Source organism: Notolepis coatsorum (genome assembly GCF_963971535.1).
Source record: "Notolepis coatsorum genome assembly, chromosome: 6".
NCBI classification, from domain to species: domain Eukaryota; kingdom Metazoa; phylum Chordata; class Actinopteri; order Aulopiformes; family Paralepididae; genus Notolepis; species Notolepis coatsorum.
This window is the reverse complement of record NC_140170.1, coordinates 154457798-154482131: the sequence shown is the minus strand read 5'-3', so window position 1 is coordinate 154482131 and position 24334 is coordinate 154457798. Positions and strand designations below refer to the sequence as shown.

At 40.5% G+C, this 24334-nt stretch overlaps 1 protein-coding gene across 1 annotated transcript; it reads right to left on the bottom strand.

The window, feature by feature from the left end:
• Positions 1–223: 223 nt before the first annotated feature.
• LOC311230972 (myosin heavy chain, fast skeletal muscle) lies at positions 224–20968 on the bottom strand (the record flags this gene model as incomplete). The annotated part of the gene is made up of 39 exons (XM_084317427.1): positions 224–356; positions 834–965; positions 2250–2345; positions 2438–2542; positions 2627–2797; positions 2935–3060; positions 3163–3366; positions 3785–4093; positions 4386–4510; positions 4665–4830; positions 4914–5097; positions 5200–5396; positions 5504–5622; positions 5752–5878; positions 5963–6352; positions 6562–6652; positions 6727–6872; positions 6948–7124; positions 7211–7453; positions 8077–8332; positions 9003–9139; positions 9247–9370; positions 9473–9590; positions 10460–10547; positions 10653–10717; positions 10828–11134; positions 11220–11390; positions 11524–11673; positions 12680–12798; positions 12896–13034; positions 13193–13296; positions 15623–15721; positions 15798–15861; positions 15970–16062; positions 17058–17166; positions 17365–17392; positions 18779–18935; positions 19563–19706; positions 20768–20968. The coding sequence occupies 39 exons, from the start codon at positions 20966–20968 to the stop codon at positions 336–338; spliced, it is 5802 nt and encodes a 1933-aa protein (XP_084173553.1). The 3' UTR covers positions 224–335.
• Positions 20969–24334: the final 3366 nt, after the last annotated feature.

The window sequence follows — 24334 nt, the reverse complement described above, 5'->3', positions numbered from 1 at the left end:
TTACACAAAACATTGCAACATTGCAGGTTTTTTGGATTAAGATTTCACTTGTGGTTTTAGTTTTCCTAAATATTGGAAATAGCCTAAAACAGTTGCAACAAACATCTCTGATTCCTGACTGACTCCTTAGGTAAGGAGCTACTGACCACAGTTCAACTGAAATATGGCATCAGAGGCTAAGTAACACTATTTGATGTGTACAAAGACAAACACAGAGGCCTCAGGCTGACAGAAGACTTTATTGAAGAACATGTAGGCCTACATTATTCTGTGTGCGCAGTTCAATGCAAACTCATATTTTATGATTCTCATTGACGTCTCATTGAAGTTGCAGCTCATTCTGCGACGTCCCTTACCTAAAAAAGACCAGGAAAGTGAGAAATAACATTAGTCCTTCAGTATAATAGGAAAGGAAAATGATGTCTAGACTGACAAATGTAGACAGAGTGTCAAGCAATGCGTTAACTTAATTTGTTATTTAATCTCCAAATTAATTAATAATGCTAACTAGAAGAGGATGCATGCAGAGGAGCACTGAGGTATTACAGTAAGTGAAAGCAAAAGATGGAGTTACTATTTAGAATGGTTTGTCTGAACCATTGAACTTGCCTTGTTCAATCTGCAATCATCACATTTCCCATTGATTTCAGTGTGAAAATATGTACATATTGCTCTAGTGTAGACTACAGCCTTATCTTTAGTCATTCTGTGATACTTTATGTAACCTATTGCATGCTTTCATTAATCAGTAATGGGCCAAACTGTATTGTTAAAAAAAAATCTTCTTTAGACACTTCATGCTAGCTGCGTACGTCAACACGTGTATTACATACTTTGACAATTTCACGACTCTTTGCCCTCAGCTTGTTGACCTGGGTCTCAGCGATGTCAGCGCGCTCCTGGGCTTCCTCAAGCTCATGAGTCACCTTCCTGTACCTGGTCAGGTGAGTGTTTGCCTGCTCCTCCTGTTGGGAAATAGAACACCATAAAGAGCATGGACATGTGAAGATTAATTCAGATCAGGAACCAGCCTACTGATTTTCCCCAATAGTCAGGCTATAGACACAATTTGCATTCACAGAGGGTTTTGCTTGGAGCCAAAACAGAGATGTAAAGCAAATTACTTGATTATTTGATTTGTTAGAATTGTTGGCCTTCCTTATTTCTCATTTGAAAAACAAATAACATTTTGCACGTCTTTTTATTATTATTATTATTATTATTATTATTATTATTATTATTATTATTATTATTATTATTATTATTATTATTATTATTATTATTATTATTATTATTATTATTATTATTATTATTATTATTATTATTATTATTATTATTATTATTATTATTATTATTATTATTATTATTATTATTATTATTATTATTATTATTATTATTATTATTATTATATATATTTTTTTAATTATTATTATCCACTTTTTTCCCACACTACCCCCGCCATTTCCTGTCTCTGCTGTGCAGGCGTCCCCAACCGACCTGTAGGAGTCGCTGTCCACAACGTCCAGATTACCACCCATCGACTTCCACCCGCTAACTCTGCCAATTGCGTTAGTATGACGGCTGGCCCAAGCCGGAGGCAACGCCGACAGCCGGAGTCGAACCCGGTGTCTCTTGCGTTGGTGACGAGCGCAATGTCCGCTGCGCCACCCAGCCGCCCTATTATTATTATTATTATTATTATTATTATTATTATTATTATTATTATTATTATTATTATTATTATTATTATTATTATTATTATTATTATTATTATTATTATTATTATTATTATTATTATTATTATTATTATTAAGTTTAATCACTATTGGGAATGTTATGAAATTAATCTTGGACATTTTCATATAAATAAATGTCTACTCTATTGCCGATCAATTGATCAATTGAGCAAAAGAGATCTTGTATCTCAATGGGACTTCCTGGTTAAATAAAGGTTAAATAAAAAAAATAAAAAAATATAGACCTAAAGTAATAGTGATTCCACCTGTACCTGGTTCATGACCGTTTTTACATATTAGTTATGTTTGCTGTTCTAAACACTGGTCTCTGGTACTGTAGCACTGCTTATTGCCCATAAGAAATTGTTGCAAAAAGTGCTGGCCCTATTCCAAACAGTTTCAAAGGAAGACTTTCCAGATGGTTCTGTGTCACAGACCATCTGGCAGGTCAGGTTAGGTAAAAGGGGTGAACGGATCTTTAAGAAAATAACTAAAACACAAAAATGGACTCACAACGTCCTCGGAATTTCTCTTGTAGGCCTTCACTTTGAGCTGGAGCTTGTCCACCAGATCCTGAAGTCTGACTACATTCTTCTTGTCCTCCTCAGTCTGTAGTTCAGATGAATTCACATGAGCTCTCATCACATGCACATTTGTAAGAAAGATTATACAGATGCACATATTAAATAAAAAAGGCCTACCTGGTAAGTGAGCTCCTTCACTCTTCTCTCATATTTACGAACACCTTTAATCGCGTCCGCACCACGTCTCTGCTCAGCGTCCACTTCACCCTCAAGCTCACGGACCTGAGATTTAAACAATATATCATATTATTGAGATATTGTATTGAAACTATGGTTGATGACTGAGGTCACTTTTTGATAGTTTACCCTAGCCTCCAGTTTCTGGAGCTGCTTCTTGCCACCCTTCAAGGCCAGGGTCTCAGCCTCATCCAGGCGCAGCTGCAGGTCCTTGACGGTGACCTCCAGGTTCTTCCTCATCCTCTCCAGGTGAGAGCAGGTATCCTGCTCCTTCTTCAGCTCCTCAGCCATCATGGCCGCCTGTGAATATGACAGCCATGATGATAACAATCGCTTTACAGCCGCCACCCCGAAAAGAGTCATGGATATTCTGGACATTACAGTGTAATGCTTTAATTCATTACAGTACACGTGTAATTCAATCAGTCTGAACTCACATCAGTGATGGCCTTCTTAGCCTTTTCCTCTGCATTTCTTGCTTCCTGGACAGAATCTTCAACTTCACCTTGGATCTGGACAAGGTCTGCCTCCAGCTTCTTCTTGGTGTTGATAAGGCTGGTATTCTACGATCATTGCAAAATAATCAGTGGTCATTTATGGATGTACTGGAAATATTGGACAGCAATATCCAGCAACATTTGTTCTAATAAATCTATTTTAAATACCTGAGAGTGCAGCAGTGCACAACGCTCACTAGTATCGACCAACTCCTGCTCAGCCACTTTGCGGCTTCTGTCCGTCTGCTCCAGAGCAGCTCTCAGCTCCTCGATCTCAGCCAGCATTAGGTTGTTCCTGCGCTCCACCATGGCAACCTGCTCCCTCATGTCTTCCTGTCCTCTGATAGCATCGTCAAGGTGCAGCAGGGCGTCCTGAAATTGTGATAAAGCGATGTCTTGGACATTGTAGTCGCATTGCAAACAGAGAAATCGTCCTTTATTTGATTATACTATTTCAATTAGGGATGCTCGATATTGGCTTTTTTACCGATATACCGATATCGTCCAACTCTTAATTTCCGATACCGATATCAACCGATATCAACCGATACCGATATATGCAGGGTTTCCCCCCCCCAAAAAACGGAATAATTTCAGGTAATTAACATTACATATCTCTTATCGTGGAATTAACACAAGATTATGCATACTTTTGAGAATAAATAAAATCAGAATCTGTTCTTACTTGCTTGCCTGGGTAAATAAAGGTTAAATAAATGTAAAAATCGACCGATAACATCGGTAGGCCGATAATATCGGACATCCCTAATTTCAATATAAGGTCATTCACCTTGAGCTGTCCCTGGATATTCCTCAGTTGTTTCTGGGCCTCAGCAGCCTGGCGGTTGGCGTGGCTCAGCTGGATCTCCATCTCATTGAGGTCTCCCTCCATCTTCTTCTTGATTCTCATGGCATCGTTTCTGCTCCTGACCTCAGAGTCCAGAGCGCTCTGCATGGATTCAATGATTCTCTGGCTGTTCCTCTTAATCTGGTCGATCTCCTCGTCCTTCTCTGCGACCTTCCTGTCAACCTCACCTTTGAGCTGCGTGAGCTCCAGCTGAACACGGAGGATCTTTGACTCCTCGTGCTCCAGTGTAGCCTGTAACAAAAAACGATCAGGAGATCACAGAACAATACAATACATTAATTAACAAGACCAACACTGGGCCTAATCGAGTTCAAGACCAAGACCATGGCAAGTTGAGTCTTATTGCCATTTCTTTTTTACATAATAATACTTACTGTACTAAACAGCCTGAACAGCCTTCTGAACAGAAACATACTTTCTTCATATTTGCATACATTTTGGACATTCTGAAAAGAGCTTGGCTGAACATGTTTTCCTGTGTTAATAACTATTACAGGCAGTAATTATAATGATTAGACATTACCTCTGCTTCTTCCAGCGCAGTCTGGATTTCTGTCTTCTCGCATTCCACAGTCTTCTTTCCCTTCTCTAGCTCATGAATGGTCTTACCCGATTCTCCAATTTGTTCAGTCAAATCAGAGATTTCCTCTGTTGGAAAAATGTACATATGGCTGTATATACATGAAGATTCACATCCACTATTTCATGTGGATGACATATAACAATTGAAATCCATCTACTTAGTGTATACGATCTATACCAAGTGTTAGTGGTTAATTTCAAACAATATTTGTTAGCTTACGCTGCAGGTTCTTGTTCTCCCTCTTCAGGGTCTCCAGGTGGTCCAGGGTTTCTTCATAAGAGTTCTTCATCTTGAACATCTCGGTGCTGAGGGAGCGAGCCTCTTTCAGAGCTCCCTCCAACTCCGCCTGGCTCTCCTCATACTTCTGCCTCCACTCTGCAAGAATCTGAAACCACAATGAAAATAATTAGTCTTCAATTTGTTTTATGGTCCATTTGTATCGATCCACTGGCCTGAATAAAAACGAACCTTGTCAAAGTTCCTCTGCTTCTTGTCCAGGTTGGCAGCCAGAGCGTTGGCTCTCTCCACATCAATCATGAGGTCTTCCACCTCACCCTGCAGTCTCTGCTTGGTCTTTTCCAAAGAGGAACACTTTGAGTTCACAGCCTCAATGGACTCCTCTGCATCCTGAAGACGCTGGGCAAGCTTTTTCCTGTACAAATACACGTTTGAATCAGACTGTTTGCCTATTTTAGATGAAGTGACTTTCTATTCATGACAGTACTCCTATAGTATATGAACTATGCATCAGTACTTGGCCTCCTCAAGCTCCTCAGTGCGCTGGATGGCATCAGTCTCATATTTGCTTCTCCACTGAGCCACCTCAGTGTTGGCCTTGGACATTCCACGCTGCAGCTCAGCCTTGGCCTCCTGCTCCTCCTCGTACTGCTCTCTGAGCAGGTCACAGTCGTGGCGAGATGATTGGACAGAATGGGCCAGGGCATTCTTGGCCTTTGATTAAAGTGAAAGGTTAATGAAAATCTGTCATCAAGTTTTTGATTGTTTTCGTTTTTCTTTGATTCTTCTGATGAGGAATTCTCCTGATTCTATGCCATTACCTTAACTTCCTCCTCTATTTGCCTCTTCAGCTCCTCAATCTGCTGAGTGTAAGCCTGCTTGCTCCTTGTCAACTGAGACACCAGAGCTTCTTTCTCTTCCAGCTGACGTGCACTTTCACCTAGTGAAATACATTGTGTGCTTTATATTACTACACATTATTGGGGGAAATATTCTGATAAAACCCAATTAAAATAATCTATTATTAAGCAACTTTAGATATGCTAACAATATGGCAACTTTTACATACCATTCTCAGTTTGAAGTCTTGCTTTATGTGTACTTATGTCATTTAGTTGACGAACACATTCATCGTTCCTTGTTTTGAGCTCACTCAGCTGATCTTCTAGTGTCCTGCACAGCTTTTCAAGATTACCCTGTTGAGAAGACATATTTATTAGAGTTTAGCTCAAATTATTATTTGGTGTGTCACTTTATGTACCAAAAAGCTGGCACTCTACCTTTGACTTGGCGATCGCCTCCATGTTGCTTGAGAGATCATCAACCTCCATCCTGTATTCACTCTTCTCTTTCTCCAGTTTCTGCTTGACGCGCTGAAGGTTATCGATCTGCTCTCCCAGTTCTGCCACACTGTCGGCCTGCTTCTTGCGGAGAGCTGCAGAGGTGGCCTCGTGCTGAAGGGTGGACTCTTCTAGATCACGACGTAGCTTCTGGAACTCGGCCTCACGCTTCTTGTTCATCTCGATCTGAACGGATGTTGCTCCACCGGCCTCCTCCAGCCTCTCGCTGATCTCCTCAAGTTCCCTGGAGAGATCAGACCTCTGCTTCTCCACCTTGGCCCGAGCAGCGCGTTCAGCCTCCAGCTCTTCCTCCAGCTCCTCAATACGGGCCTGTGATGCAAAGATGTACATGATCATTTGTACATGTACTGTATGCCAGACTCGTTCATTAAGAATTATGAAAATGTTGTCAACATCTTCATGTGGGTGGTCATAGATATGGCAGTTTTGTGTCTTTAGTGGCAAATCCCAATATGGATTTATTGTTGATTGTTCAAAGATCTTTATCCTGCTTTGTGGGAATCCTGTCTAGATTGTACCTGGAGTTCCTTTAACTTTTTCTGGAACTGGATTCCAAGGGACTGCTCATCTTCAATCCTACTTAGGAGCTGGCTGGTCTCAAAGTCCTTCCTGTGGGATTAATTTAGTTAATTAAATAGATTTTGTTTTTGTTTTTACTGGAGGTTAGTTTAATTTAATCTTACTTTTTGATTTTCTCATCAGACTGCTGCTTGTCATTCTCCAGATCCATTATGGATTCGTGGGCCAGTTTAAGATCTCCTTCAAGCTTCCTCTTGGCTCTCTCCAGATCCATGCGGAGCTTCTTCTCTTGCTCCAGGGAACCTTCAAGCTGTCATAGAATTGATATTGTTTTTACATTTTCTGTATATCTATCATGCATTGTTTTGAAATGGGGATTACTCACGTCATCCACTTGCTGTTCCAGCTTGCTGTTGGCCTTGGTCAGAGTGTTGACTTTGTCTTCCTCTGCTTGGAGATCATCAAGGACCTGCTGGTGGGACTCTTGGAGGGCTTTCTTCTCCTTGGACAACTTGGCAATGATTTCATCTTGAGAAGTCATTTCCTCCACAAGGTTTTTAACCTAAAAAGAGCACATAGCAAAAAGCACTTTGATTGACTGCAGTGTTTATTACCTGTAGTAATAAACCATATGAATGATGTACCAACCTTGTTCTCAGTGGCATGTTTCTCCTTCTCCACTTTGGCCAGGGTGAGCTCCAAGTCATCAATGTCTTTCTTCAACTCGGAACACTCGTCCTCCAGCTTCCTTTTCTTGGCAGTCAGCTCAGCATTGGCTTCTTCTTCGTCCTCCAGTCTCTCCGACGTCTCCTTGAGTTTTCCCTCCATCTGGATCTTACTCTTAATGAGCCCCTCACACCTCTCTTCTGCATCAGACAAGGTTTCACCTTCCTAAAAATCAACACAGGTTTGAATGCTGTCAGATTCATCACTAATGATAGATACGACACTCATCACTGTGTCCTTTATGAGAAGGTTGGTTGGTCCTCTCTGACGGAGAGGCGCAACAAACACTGGTATTTGTTCATTTTCAAGGCCCTTATTGGTACGCTACCTCTTTATACTACATCATTATTTGAATGGAATTTTGGAACCTATGGAACCCGTTCCAGTGACTAGCTGGTCCTTAAGGTAAATCTGCATTTGCTATGATGCCCCTAGCTTATGGAAATAACTCCAACAGTCCTTAAAGCTTGAGATTCTCCCCTCTGTTGCAGAGTTTAAAACCTTCATCTCTAACCTTTGTCAATCAGGTTGTACATGTTTTAATTGATTGTTGTCCTTGTCTAATTGTTATGATTGTATATGCTGTGTGATTTTATATGCCCTTTTTTTGCTTAACTCTGTATGTACACTCGACGTGACTAAATCAGGGAAACCTCAGTTTCCTTTCGAGTTTAAATAAAGGTTTGAAAGGAAATGAATGTTTGTTCAGTTGGATATCTGAAGGGATTCATAAGGTACTGTGCTGTACACGATGAGAAGAAAGTACACGTTTTATTGATTCTACTTACTGACTGCACTTGTAGCAGGAGGTCATTTCTTTCCTGCAGCAGACTGACCATCTTCTCTTCAAGCTCTTTCTTCTTGGCCAGAGCTTTTGCAAGATCTTCCTTTTGTTTTTCAAAGTTCTCCTTCATTTGAGCCATCTCTTTCTCAGTCTCGGCACTCTTCAGAAGAGGCTTGATCTTGAAATACAACTTCATCCATGGCCAGTGTTTCACATTCATGAATGAGCGGATGTTGTATTGGATGGAGAAAATAGACTCTCTAGAAAAAAACAAATGAGATATGGATGTTATTGTTATACATTTAAGGTAATACACATTTCTATTAAGCCTAGCTGTTTTATATATAAAAAGGGGCACAAATAATGATTTCGTACTTAGTAACCAATAAGGAACTATATGTTAACAAAGCGAAGGAACTAATTATTTAAAGGCAGAATCTGTAATGCTGTCAAACAACGTCCTCCACGCAAAAGAGACCCACACCTTGGGGAGAGCCCTCCCTACTCTTAAGGCCAACACATGGGTCTCATTCACCAAGGACTTATGACAAAAAGGGCTTTCTCTTAGGGCCATTTGAGACCTTTTCGGGCCGATTTAGGGATTCACCAACCGTCCCAATAAAACATATATAATTAACATTATATTATAATATATTGTCTATATTCATGTCTTGCCCGAAAAGGTCTCAAATGGCCCTAAGAGAAAGCCCCTTTTGTCGTAAGTCCGTTGGTGAATGAGACCTAAGTTCTCTCTCTTGTGATTTTGCTGGCCGCCATGAGACTACTTCTCTTAGCTCCAAGCTCATTTGACCTACATGTACTTTGATCCATGTGATCCTTACTAATAAACCTATATTGAAGATCTGTCCACGAGCATAATTAATGGATCTGATTGCACCACAATATCTACAAAAGGAAGAGTCCATTTACCTTCTCTCTATCATCTTGACATATTCTTTCCTCATGACGTAACCTCTGCAGAGAGCCTGGGTCATCGTCACCAGCGTAGCCAGCTTCTCATCCCTCATCTCCTCCAGGGTACCCAGCAGACCAGCTTTGAAGAACACCTGAGAGTCCATCATTAGGTTGTTAATGAGGCTGATAAAAACTGCTATCTTATTCTGAGGAATTAGATGCAACAATCGCCTCACGAACAAAGTGTTTCCTGCACTACCTTTGTGTGTCCAAACTTGTATTGAGTCTGGTCCACATCGATGGAGCCCAAAAGTTTCTCTGAGGCCTTCTTGTTGTCAATGAACTGTCCCTCAGGGATGACACTGGCGTTCAATACTTTGTATCTAAAACATCAATGATTTGATTTAGATGGATTGCGTCATTTTGAAGATAATATATGCAAAATCGAAATCATGTATATTAAATAATGATATTTAGTCGGTTACCTCTGCTTGAAGTCACCATAGAGGATTCTGCTGGGGAAGCCCTTCCTGCAGATCCTGATGCCCTCCAGCACGCCGTTACACCTCAGCTGGTGGATGACCAGGAAGTTCTCCATGAGGCCTATAATATAGTGAATCATAAAAAACATGTCTTGACTCAATGACTATGTAACAACCCATCATCTACACTCATTGCACACACGTCCACATGCACACACTCACTTTTAAACAAACACTCACCTTATTAACACTCACTTTAGACACTTTAACACTACATTATATTTACCTATTTATTAAAGAGATTTGCACTAGGTACATTCATACCTCATTTGCATTTGCACCTTACCTTAAAGTTTTGTACCTCATTGTCTGCATTTGTACCTCACTGTTTACTCATTTTTACTCACTGTACTTAGATTGTACTTAGGCTGTACTTTATATTGTATATTTTTCTTTTACTTACCGTACTTTTCGGACTATAAGCCGCGGCTTTTCCCCCCATTTTTCGACCCTGCGGCTTATATAACGGTGCGGCTTATATGTGACTCGACGTGACCAAACCCGAAAATGTAAAAATCTAAATATTGCTTTTTTGACTGCATTGAAATGTTATTTATCTGTTCCTTTATTTGCTAAACTTAATACAACTTGTAAATGAGTTAATTCTTGTTATTTTTCCGACAGTATTGTGTCCCAATGCTAATTACATATGGTAATTAAACATTAAAACACCTGCGGTTTATAGTCCAGTGCGGCTTATATATGTACACATCATTCAATTTAGCTGCTGCGGCTTATATTCAGGTGCGGCTTATAGTGCGAAAAGTACGGTACTTTTTTACTGTATGAAGCACACTATCAGAGGCTCATACAGAACCAAGCATTTCACCGTAAAGTACATGTATGTACATGTATGTAACTAATAAACAAACTTGAAACTTCCACCCCCAAACACTTTCAATGGTCAAAATCCAAACGAAGAGCACCTACCCGGTGTCTTTGATTCATTGGGAATCAAGCAGCGCACAAAATGAGGATGTGTGCTCCTCAAATTGCTCATCAGCTTCCCCAAATTCTCCTGAAGAAGTAAAGGACAGTACGTTTGCAAAATGAAACCGAATGACTCGCATGGCAATATGAGACGTAATGTGCTGCTAGAATCCATATTTCAGTCACACGGTACCCTGAACAGAGCGGAGACGGTCTGGAATGAACCACCCTTCTTCTTCCCAGCTTTCTTGCCTTCAGCTGTTGGTTGAATGACAGTTGGATTTCCATCATTATTTCGAACACTCTTTGAGTTAATTACAATTCAACTCTTGTCTCATTGTGATTTATAGATATATAATGGGATGTACCTTCTGCTCCGGCGTGGGCTGCATACAGTAAGCCCAGCAGTTTCATTGTGGACTTCTGGTAGAGCTGGATGACTGAGTCATTCAGGGGGTCCTTGTTCTTGTCCAGCCAGCCTGTGATGCTGTACTCCACCGTCCCGGCGTAATGCACCAGAGCAAAGTGGGCCTCGGCCTTGCCTTTGGCCGGCTTTGGCTTCTCAAAGGCCTTGGTCTTGCCAAGATGCTGGTCGTGCAGCTTGTTCTTGAAGGTGGTGTCTGAGGCCTTGGGGAACATACACTCCTCTTCAAGGATGGAGAAGATGCCCATTGGCTGTCACAGTGGAAAGGATTATATTAGAAATGTAATGTAATTGATTCCATTACCACCTTGTTTTACAGTGTAGCCTGTTACCCACCTTCTCAATAAGCTCAATGCAGGCAGCCAGATCCATACCAAAGTCAATGAACTCCCATTCAATTCCCTCTTTCTTGTACTCCTCTTGTTCCAGGACAAACATGTGGTGGTTGAAAAACTGTTGCAGTTTCTCGTTGGTGAAGTTGATGCACAGCTGCTCCAAGCTGTTGTACTGATTTCCATAGAGAATTAAACTTAGATTTATTACAGAAACAAAGCCCAGTGTGATTGCATAATGATAAATGAAGATCTTCATACACCTGTAAATATCGACAAGTAGATGAATATTGTATTGTTGTACTCACATCAAAGATCTCAAATCCAGCGATGTCAAGCACCCCGATGTAGAACTGCCTGGCCTGCTTTGTGGCCAGCATCTCATTGATACGGACAACCATCCACAAGAACATCTTCTCATAGACGGACTTGCAGAGAGCCATGGTTGAGTTGTTGACCTGATAGGCAAAGCAAGTTAAAACATTTGCAGTTTCTCTCTTTCTGTTGATTTTCCTGCTGCCCAAACCTCTCTTGAATGTTAATAGTGTAATCTGTAACCTGTACTGTAAGTGCTATAATGATAGAAAAATGGAGTAGCCTAAACGTTTAGCATAAACAGTGGCAAGCCTCTTCCCTTTCTGTCTTAGGTTACTGAATGAATGCCCTTTTCAGATTCAGAAATCAAAACCAGCAGATCAAAGCAGATTTCTGGCATCGATTTCCTGCCCTAAAAAGACACTTTTAATGTAATTTCACCAAAATGTCACACCAGAGGACATGTGCTTTGTATTTTATAAGCGGCGGTCATAGAGAGAAACAGATGGGCATACCAATTTACATTACATAGTACATAGTAATGATTACTAACACAGTAGTGTGTTGAACTTTAGTAGTGTGTTGAACTTTACACTTGAACTATTCATCCCCATTTTTTTGTTTAAGCAGCCATTTAACACAAAAGGATGACCCTCATGCATGGCAAATTTGCATAAAATTCAAAACAAACAAAATAACTTAAAAGAAAATAATAATTTAAAACATTGTTACATTCACCCACACAAGGGCTGATGACACCCACCCCCCGCCCCCCCCCCCCCCCCACTCTCTCTCACACACACTCTCCCAGATCTTTCTCTTTTGCCTCTTCCTCATCTCTCTCACCCCCCCCCTCTCTCTCTCTCTCTCTCTCTCTCTCTCTCTCTCTCTCTCTCTCTCTCTCTCTCTCTCTCTCTCTCTCTCTCTCTCTCACACACACACACTTTGAGTCAGAAACAAACCTAGTATCAATAATACACCTGAGTGAAGTCTAGTTAAAAAAAGAAATAAAAAAAGGACATAAAAAAAAAAAAAAAAAAATGTTGGCGATAAAAGAAATAGTGGCGTTGAAATAATTTAATAACGCGATAACTTTGACAGCCTTAATATATATATATAATATATATATATATTATTTATATATCTTACCTGAGGTACCGTCTGACCTTTGGTCACAAACTCATTTCCCACCTTCACTCTGGGGTAGCACAGAGCTTTGAGCACGTCAGCGGAGTTCAAGCCCATGAGGTATGCGATTTTATCAGCGACTAACAAGGGAGAATTCAAGGGACAACATTTTCACAATGTAAGGACTGTTTTCATGAAACAATGTCCCGCAATGCTAATGTTGAAAGAGTGGCTTACCCTCAGTGCCGTCAGGCTCAGCCTGCTCCTCACGCTGCTTCTGCTTGAACTTCATGCTACCGTGATGCATCACTGCACCGGTCAGCTTGTAGATGCCCAGCTTCTCATCCGCAGTAAAGCCCAAGATGTCAATAGCCGTCTTGAGTTTCAAAACGAGACCAAGTCATTGTTTTTAATAACTTAACAGAGATGCTCAATACAAATCGTGTATTTTCACCACAAGGCTTTTAAAACATGCATTAAAAAAAAACATCGTTTTGGCAACGTCCAGAAATGGTATTTAGACATTATTCTTACGTCAGTGGCAATAAACTCCTCCACGTCATCGATACTCTTCACAGTGATTTCACCCTGGCTGATCATGTGGTAGTCGTAAGGATTGGTGGTGATCAGCAGAGCCTCTGAAAGAAACAATATTATAATACAGTATATTAGGCCTGTCCCCGACCTAGGGCTAGATCCACAAAGAATGGATTGCATGGAGCAAGTTGCACCCTTACTTACAATTCATTATGAATTGAAAATGGGGGACCCTGATGTAAACAAGACGAAAGTTTTTCTCTGGTCTGCATCCCCTTAACAATTGTGTGTATTGAGCCGTACTCTATTGTACCCATTCTGCAATCTGTTAATAAAACGCTCATTCAATCAATCAATCTGCACGGTGATTGATTGAATGAAAACTTTATTCATATGTCATATTAGGGTTGGGTACCGTTCACATTTGAACCAATACCGGTACCAGTACCCGACGGTACTTTTTTCGGTAATTTACTCTCTCTGTAATAACAAATTTTTTTATTACAGTTGTAAAACTAAAGTCTAAACTTCTCAATTTCAACATTGTTATCACACCAGGGGGCGACAGTGGCTCGGGAGGTAGAGCAGTCGTCTGGCAATCCGGAGGTTCCCGGTTTGATTCCCGCTCCTCCCGGGCAGCGTGTCGATGTGTCCTTGTGCAAGACACTTAACCCCTAATTGCTCCCGATGAGCAGGTTGGCACCTTGCATGGTTGCCTCTGCCGTCGGTGTGTGAATGTGTGAGTGAATGGGTAAAAATGTGAGTAACAAATTGTAAAGTGCTTTGGATAGAAGCGCTATATAAAAAAGCAGCCATTTACACCACACAAACTAAAACCCCTCCCTACCTCCCTCTCCTAAACCAACAAAATTTTTTTAATGTCGCATGATCATGTATACATTTATTATGTATTATTGTTTTTTAAGTTTAAATATCAACATTATCTGGCCATCCTCAGTAAATACTATCAAACTCTTCTGACCTCATCTGGGACGGACGGGCGTGCACACACACAGAAAGGGAGAATGGCTTATAGCAGACGTAATAATTTTTTAATATTTCAGCGAATGCAGTTAAATGTTTAACGTACTATTCAGTTCATTTTTATAGTGTAACATGTGGCTACTTGAGAGGGAGAGAGAGAGAGACAGGCTCAGCCCCCCCTTTCCTCACTATTGCAACGCTGTGAAAACTAAACTGATTTCTCCACTGTGCCTGTGAGCGTTTCCAGGGTTAGTTCCATTTAGCTTAGCTTAGTTAGCAGCTAACGTTAGTTAAGGTTTTTACCGTGACGTGGGCATACAGGAATGTTGAGGATGCAAATCATGTTAGACGCATTGGACCCGTTGCTCACTGCACATAGAAACAGCGTGACTTGCAAGAGGAGTTGTCACAGGGCTATCAAACACAGGGCTGAATACATGGATGTCATAGCTTCTCAAATTGAAAATCAGCTCTGGCTGTCTATTGTGAAATTAGTCATTGAAGGTCAGCTGGTCTGTGTCTATTATGAAATTACAATTGCGCGTCATTGGAATTCGGAGTTAGGTACCGAAATGTGGCACTGATTGATCTAATGTGAATCGGTACTCTGTAGTAATTCGGTCGGTACCCATAAAAGTACAGAGTTCGGTACCCAACCCTAACCCATATAGAACCAACTTTCATTCATATATCTTTTTTTTTATCCACTTTTTCTCCCATTTTCTACATTTTTCTCCCATCCCAATTTCGTATCATCCAATTCAACCCTCCCCTGTCACGAACGCTGTTTCTTGCCTCCCACAAGCCGGCTGCAATGTGGACTAAGTCATACATAGCACAAGTCCCCTCCGGTACTTGAGGTAACAGCAGTCGCATCTTTTCACCTGCGCAGCTCGATCTCTCAGTGGCGAGGAGTAACGCGTGGGAGGCTCACGCTGCCCCCGACACTTCCTGATTCTACTACGCAGGCGCACCAACCGACCTGTAGGAGTCGCTGTCCACAACGCCCGATCCCCACCCATCAGTTTCCCACCCCCTAATACGGCCAATGTGTATTAGTACGGACGACCAGCTAAACTGAAAGCAATGTGGAGCGCTGGGCTCGAACAGGCGAGCCCAGCGTCTCCGCATTCGTGGCGAGCGCCTTGCCCACTACGCCACGTAGCCGCCCTTTCATTCATATATCTTGAGGAAAGTGGCCATGCCAGTTTTTCCCTCGCCAAAATGTTGCCACATTTATTTAGGCCCCTTCCCGACAAGCTAGCATGACATGGTTGGAACCAATGGATGCCTGTGGTCGTCTAGTTTCATATGATACTGGAAACACTCTAGTTTTTAAAACCCTCTACGCCTGTGCGTCTCTTAGGGTTAGTAACTTACACCTAAATACACTTGTCTATGAAGCAACGTAATAGACTTTAAAATTCAAACAAATTCACGTACCCAGCAGCTCAGGTTTGTGGCCAGTCATGAGCTGGTAGAAGATATGGTAACTTCTCTCAGCAGACAGCTGGAAGGTCACTCTAGACTTCTCCAGCAGATCTGTTAAGAGAGCAAACATTAGTCCACGAGCTTAACCGTAGTATGTTGTAACTAATTAATTTGAGTCTGGCCTTACATGTTTCAATGTCTGCTGAGGCAAGCTTTCCAGTCGTTCCAAAATGAATCCTGATGAATTTACCCTAATTGAAACAGATTTAGTGATTTAGAACAAACTTTTTTTTTAAATCATGTACTTTCTTGTAGTATTCTGATTTTAGTAGTTTAAATTAATCGCAGACAACACTTACAAAGCGGGATGAGTTGTCATTCCTCACTGTCTTGGCGTTACCATAGGCCTCCAGCAGGGGGTTGGCTGCAATGATTTGATCCTCCAGCGACCCCTACATTTGACAGAGAATAGAATTAGGCTACATACTTGAAGATCAACTCCCATCGACGCCAGAGTGGCCATAGCAGACACAGATGCGCATAAAACCAAATTTTTTTTATTTGATTTGCTTCAATCATCTAACTCAGTGGTTCCCAAACTGTGGTGCGCGAGCGCCCTCTAGGTGGTGCGTGACATGAAAAGGCTAATGGTGGTAACATTATTATAATTTTTTTTTATTATTATTATTTTTTTACAATAAAATTTCATAAAAATCTTTAGTATTATGTGTATTAAACATGCTGGCAGAGTACATGCATCCATGTTGTCGTGAACATTTTAATTAAATAAAGAAATTCCCTATCCATAGTCGCCGTGGGAACTAAGAGATCAAATAAAAAAATAAAATCTGTGCACGACCAGCAACAATTTTTTCTAACAGAAACCCATTGGGGGGTGCGTCAGCTAGGTCGGGAGGTGACAGGGGGTGCACGGCCAAAAAAGTTTGGGAACCGCTGATCTAACTCAACCGGCCTATATTTGTGGCAGGCCTTTAATTCCTTTTGCACAAAACTCTTGCTCAGCAAATATGAGAAATACTATCATCTTGTTTATTTAAACCAGTATGAATATTGCTTGTATAAAAGTTAAGAGAATCGAATAACATGAATTATAACATAATGTGAATGAATTTGATAATTCAGCACTGGACTAGAATTTCAGGTCATACTTTTTTCTATGATCAGCAAATGTAACTGACATTTGAATGCAGATTGATTGAAACTAGATACACAATTAATGTAGACCCGGCTTCTAATTGAGACCGGTCTTTATTTGTCAAAACATGTAGCCACACCAGTAAAAGGGACGGTTGTCTATATAGGACTCAATTGAAGTTTTACGGTAGTTGAGAGTGACATTGATACTGTGTGTAGCTTGTTTATAGTTTCAGAATTTGTAGAAGGCGATGAGCCTATTGTATGCTTAAGAAAATGTATATTATTGTACCTTTATTTTACTAGTATCTGATTTCTTCGCTCCACCAGCTACTGCGATTGTCGCAAAGTACTGGATGACACGCTTGGTGTTGACAGTCTTTCCTGCACCGGATTCTCCACTGGAGGGGAAAACAAGGCAATTAGCAACCTGTTGAAACCTCTTGTGTTAATACTTTACACAGAGTATAAGTGCACAAAATGTCATTCCATACTATATGATATGTTTACAATTTTCCTTCCCAAAAACAGACGAAACATTTATTTCATGTGGTATTCATACATGAGGTTTTGTAAAACTGCATTCATAGAAAACTCACGTGATAAGGACAGATTGATTCTCTCGATCTGTAAAAGAAATATATGTGAGTTACTTCCAGTTACTTGATATGCAGTACATGTTACAAATCTTGTACTTGGTGTTTATTTAGATAATAGACAAACAGAATGATTGCCATAAAGGTAAACACACACTTTGGCATCATACCTTAACACATCCGGTGCCGTTAACGTAGAACTACGTTTCTGTCGCCCGATCGTTGAGTGCCGGAAACATAGATTACGTTTTTCTCACGGTATTTTTTTTATTCGCTATTGCCATTCATAATTCAGCGGGGCACCTTGTGCGTGCTGTACTTAATGTGTCTGAGCTGGCAGACGGTCTTATACCGCCCTCTAACGCCTTCGGCCATTATTGCACCCCGTTAGAAGCGGGTTAGTTTATTTTCTCTACCGAGCTGCGGCATGGGGGCGGGTCCTAAACACTCCGGCAAAACACACGCTTGTAGGGATGGTTTTGACTACTGACCCTGCCCCCATGCCGCTTGGGGGGGGCGGCGTGTGGGTCTAAGCAACATTGTATGCGTGCACGAGGAAGGTTAATAATTATGATCTAGCGTTGATTTCAGGAAGATCCGATAATCAGGTGAAAAATCACAACGTGTTTATTGAATTACACAAAAACACAGTTTTCGCGTCTTTTCCCTGGAATGACTCAGAAGCACCCAAACTATATTCATATTCAAAACGGTATAAAACGGAAATGTACGGATGAAAAAATAATCCGTTTTTTGCACGTTGACCAGAAGCAAGTCACTGAGACTCGACGGCGTTATTAGACCCATAGCTATACTATAAAATATAGGTTTAGCTCTACAAACTACAACTACGTTTACATGGGGTTAATGGACGGCACGGAAGGGGTCACTTCCCGGAAGGGGCGTGGCACTCAATGTGTTAAAGGGGCACTCCAAACATTTTTTGACAGTAAAACATTGTTATTGAGAGTAAATGTATTTGAATATGGCCACCAGTGATGTCATCAGGGACATTTAATCCTTGAGTAGTGTTAATTACAGCACCATGAAAGGATGTAGATAAAATAATCAAAGAAATAAGCAATACCTTGTCTTATAGAGACTGCTACCTTATAATTTCATGGTGCTGTAATTAACACAAAAAAAGGATTCGATGTCCCAGATAAACTCATTTACTCTCAATAACTAATAACTAATAATCTATAGTTATCTATCTATAACTAATAATGTGTGCAAAACTGTTAAGAGTTTTTCAATGTGTGTGAGATTATGTGCAAAATAAATCAGCATTGTTTTGGGTGAAGTGAACTGTTATGCATAGTTTTTTACAAGTTGCAAAACACATTTTTGATCATCTGTGATCATTCTGACCCACTCATAAAATCTCTAAGCCATACAAAATCTGTTTCCCCCTCACCAGTGAGCATGAACTGGTAGGCGTTGTCAGAGATGGAGAAGATGTGAGGTGGGGCCTCGATCCTCTTCTTCCCTCTGTAGGCTTCCACAACCCTAGTATCGTACACCGGGAGCCACTTGTAGGGGTTCACGGTGACGCAGAACAACCCAGAGTAGGTCTGCAACAAAGAGAGGATTTGCATTCCTAAACCCACCTTCCTGCAGTCGTCTTAACTAATTTACCGCCTTAACATTCCGGAATCCTCAGCTCCATCAGTACCGGCCATTCATGTTACCGATTTCCTGCAGTTTTTTGCCATCTTTAAATGGCCATTTCTTAAGCTAGCGTGAATATACTGGTATCATATGAAACTAGAGATCTGGAGGAATCCAAAGGTACCAGCCATGTTATGATAGTTTACTGGTAGGTTTAGATTTTGCTAAACATCTATGCTATTAAGCATAACGCTATTTTAAGACTTAAATTTGATGGGAGGAAATGCCATGGTCATGGCCATTTTCAAAGGGGTCCCTTGACTTCTCACCTCACAACCACACAAGACTCCTCTTTACAGTCAGTCATGCTAGTCAGATGCAGAATTAGGCCCAAACCAGGCAATATAAGAACTTGTATTCATAAAATGCTATTTAGGTGACAGATAATGCCCAGGGCAGGCTGGTGTATTTAGAGTCTTGGTGATTCCTGTCGCCTCTGGCACCCTAGAGGTTAAGAATCCCGGTGACGGTCAGAGCCCAGAGCAGTTAATGAGTCAAATTGAATTAGACTAAATTGAATTGAAACTCACGTAGATCATCCATGCTGCGTAGCGCTCTTTGAGGTTATACAGCACGGTTGGTTCACTGAGGTGGGTCATCATGGCCATGTCCTCCAGCTTATCGAACTTTGGAGGATTCATGGGGTGGATCTCGTCCTCTTTGACGGTGAGGGTCTGTCATAGAGAGAAAGGGAATACAATTTTTAATACATTTCACATTTAGTCATTTAGCTGACACTTTTATCCGAAGTAGGTAGTAGTACAGGTATAGTAGCATAGTACTTAGTAGATAGTAGTATAGACATAGTAGCACATTGCATAATAGTCAAAGTTAGTTAGGTAGAAAGTTAGTTAGTAATAGTGGGTTTGACTTGGCAATGACTATTATTCATTCACACTGGAAAAAGGGATACTGTATAGACCAATTAGACCATGTTTCCCTGTAAACCATGTTGCAAAGGAGATGTTGCTGCTTCCTGCATGGGATTTGTTTTGAAGATGCTAGGAGAGGGTAAACGACCCTTGCTAACCGTGAGCGTTGTGAATGTGGCACACAATAGAAATACAAAAGAGACGCTGCCAAACCGACGGACTCGTCAATTGGCCCAATTGAGACCAAGACAAGGTGCAGACATTGAATTTACAATGATATATGTATCTCAAAATCCTTCTAATAGTGCCTTTAATTTGATTGGCTCATCAGAAATTAATTATTATTATTTTTATTTTTTTTACAAGTCAATAGATTAGCCTTATTAGATGCTAGGCACCTCTATGATCGACAATGTCACTAACTTGTAATTCACTCACAGTGAATCACTCTGATCCTAATGGTAATGCACTTGGTGTATGCTTTGCATAAATGGTAAACGGACTGCATTCATACAGCGTTTTACAACTTATGCCTCACATCCACCCATTCACATGCCAACTTGCTCTTCGGGGGCAGTTAGGGGTTAAGTGTCTTTGCTCAAGGACACTTCAACACGCTGCCAGGAGGATCAAGCCAGGAACCTTCCGATTACCAGACGAGTGCTCTACCTCCTGATATCCTTGTTAAACTGAGCTAAGTAGTATTCCAGCCTCTTATCCACATGGCGTGAAACCACTCAGGAAACAGGGTTATTTGTAAACTGAGACTGAGAAGTCCTTAGTTTTTGCATATTCCACTGGGATCTAAAGAGTGTTTTGTGGTTAATGGTGCTTTTAGATGCAGCCGTCGTCACTGCTCTCACCTTCTTACACAGAGTCTCCACGGTGGCTTTGCCGCCGTCCCTCTTGATCAGCTTTCCTTTGAGGTACATCTCGGCCGGCTCGGCCACAAAGTACGCCGTTTTAGCGTCAAAGGGAGTCGTTTGAGCCTCGATCCTCTCCTTCTCCGACTTCCGGAGGAACACGGCTGCCGGGCCGAAGCACTCCATCTCCGCGTCTCCCATCTTGTCACTCTGGAACGGAAGGAAGGAGAGGGACATGTCATTTGGTACGAGACACTCCGTTCAACCGTGTTTAGGAACATTCAAGCTGAAGCTATGCAATGTTTTCGGTTTGCTTTGTGACTGGAATGACTTTCTTATCCAATTTGCACATCACCGTGCATAATCATAGCTTGCTGATGCCATTCCCTCTAATATGTGCCACAGTTCACCTCTTCTACAGTACCTTCTCAGTTACGAGTAGAAAAAGGTACATGGCAAAACTGTCAATATTCAATTATTTATATATATATATAATCTGCACCGATTTTAACCGAGATTGATATCGGCATCCTTGAGAAATATAAAACGATAAGAGAACAAACTAAAATAAATAAATAAATAAATCCTGTATTAAAGGACAATTTCCTAAATGGACTATATATAGCTAAAATCCAAAGAATACTACTTTATCGATTTAAATGTATTTTGATGAAGTTAAAAGAGTGGTAAGTACAAGTTACCTCCTTGTGTTTCCCCTGAGCAGAAAGGTTGTGAAGATGGTCTGAGGATTCTGAAGAAAAAAAAAGGTTGTTTGTAACTAATAATTCTTATTTAAATTTTTTTGTACCATTGAAATTGTGCCAGAGGCATGAAGAATAAATACACTGTTTATACAATTTTGCATTGCTTTTCTATGCTTATGGGAATATCTTGGCAGTAAGTACTCATGCTCCACATTGTTGGTAGAGCTGCTGGCTTTCCCCATGCTAATAAGACTGCATCTTACTCACCTCGGCTGGCTCCCTGCTCCTTAGAGGCGCTCAGCGCTGCCTCTTATATAGAGGGATAACTGTTCACTCAGCAGAAACCACTTGCTCTATTTGGTCATGTAGTTTTACACTCTTTAGCCATGTATTGCTTGCCTCTAATCTGCTATCTCGCATCTTGTTTCAAGACACAAGACATGGTTATATTTATCATCAATTTGACTCATGTTGCTTACGCTATTCGATGGATTTGATTTGATGATTGATTGATTGACAGTAGATTAGACATCACCAAACGTTTAGACTATTTAGAATTGCTCAAGATTTGGCTTAATGTTTCCCTTAGCTTTTCTGCTAGATGACTTTAATCACGTTTCGTAATGTAAATTGTTATGTACAAAGTGGTTCCCATGGTTGTCACCACCAACCCAACTCGGCCATACAGGGTTATTACGTCAACTATAATGTTTATTTCTGTCACATTACGACTTACTAAACTACTTTTACGACATACATAAATTAACTGTATTGTTTATTAGTCACATTACGACTTGACTATGTTACTAAATTACAGTTGAGGTAATACCCCTGTATTCAATAATCTATCTAATAGTTGCCAGATTGGGGCTTTTAAATAAAGAGAGATAAAAAGTGAATATATCTTACTGTAGATTATTTATTCTCACAGACTTTTAAGAATGGAGCCAAAACAATGGACATTCAAACCGGTGGTTCAATGTCACGTAGCTATAAATAGCTCGGAAACTAAGCAATGAAAGTGTTTCTTCACATTGTGTAAATGTTGGTCTGGGGCGGCATATCGGTTGCTGAAGTTCAAACATTGTTTTGGCCTTGTGTTGACACTAATCTCCTTAATGCACCTTGGCACTGTGGAGGGGCCCAGTATAGCTGTGGAGAAGATCTCATGTGTCACTGGCATCCTTCTGCAGAGGCCTCGCAAGTCTTTCCTGTGACAAAGCCGCAGAACTGGGTACAACAGTTGCTAGTCTAAGAACTTGTGAAAATGATGATACCTCACGATGGCCAAGACATTGCTCATATGTTTATTTAGGTTGATCCTTTAACAAGGATAATATTGACTTCATAAGTGCTTTAGTTTCCCCTTTTTATTTTATTAAATGTATTGTACATCGGCACTTGATGTACAATATATGCTGCTAATTTCACCAATTCAGTCAGGAACAGTCGTCATGAAGATGAAACCATGTATAGCAACAAATGGTTTGACTTGTATTTAGCAGTAGGCTCTGCTCTCAAGAGGCCCTCAGCACAAATCAAGTACAATATATTTGGCTGGGAGTGCATATATAATATATTGATTTGATTTGATTTGATAGTTTATTTGGTAGGGACAGCACATGTCAATGACAAAATACAAAATGTAAACATGCAGGGTTGTAGCAAGAGCTAATTTACACCCGTAGTCCCTAAACAGGAGACATAAAAAACTCTTTCAATAAATAAATAGCCTGCTTAAGGTAAAAGCATTGTGACAATCAATGATAAAAACAACAATAAAGACAAGAAATAAGTTACATAACTAAATTAGATTATAAATGATCACAGTTCTGGTTTGCCTTGAGATGCAGTTTAAGATTGGTCTTGAACATGGAGTATGTGGGGCACTCTCTAATTGATTATAACTCCCTCCATGGGTACATCCAGAACAGAGCCTACGAGACGTCACCCTCATACATACATACATACATAATAAACTTGAATGGGCGCTCAGTGTCCGCGGCATGCTATAGTATATAGAGGGTCATAAATAGTTTCCCCCAATTAATGAAGGATGTATGGCATGTACACATACATTTTATGATGTCTCTTGTGACCTTTTTATTTGAAGCTGGAGTCCCTTGTTAAAAGTGATGATTGTACAGAAGGAATTGGACACCTTCTTGCCATGGAGTGATCATGTTTTTAATGTGAAGACATTTTCTCTACTCTTTAGTATTTGTGTGCCCTAACTATCTTGTTTTTATTTGTGTTTGTTTTAATGTGCTATTATGTGAACCTTTTCTGTATGTTGCCTTCTTGGTCTGACGCACGTCTGCAAATCTGTAATTTAGTTTGGGTAGTACTCATCAGACCAAACTTGAGCCCATATACCGTCTGCAGAAACAAGCTCTATGAATAATCAGCCGTGTACATCGAAGTCATTGTTCTCAGCCTCTATTTCTTAAGTTGGGTATCCTCAGTGTTTATCAAGTGAATCATCTCCAGATTGGTTTGTTTGTGTATAGTTCTTTAAAAAGAGCCCTTCTCCCTTTCTTTCATGACATGTTTGCCCACAATTACCAATTTCATAATTACTTCACACATAGGGCTAGATCCACAAAGAATGGATTGCACTGTGCTAATTGCACCCTTAATTACAATTCATTATGAATTGAAAATGGGGGACCCTGATGTAAACAAGAAATCGTGTTATCGTGATATCCATTTACTGAAATAGTGAAAATATAGGCACATTTCTAAACTGGAAGTGTTCCAGACCAATACTGGCAAATCTTTTTACATTGAAAAGAAAACCAATGCTCACGCTTGTGGTTAAAACACTAAAATAACTAACTGGGTTTAACCTGTTAAGCCCTAG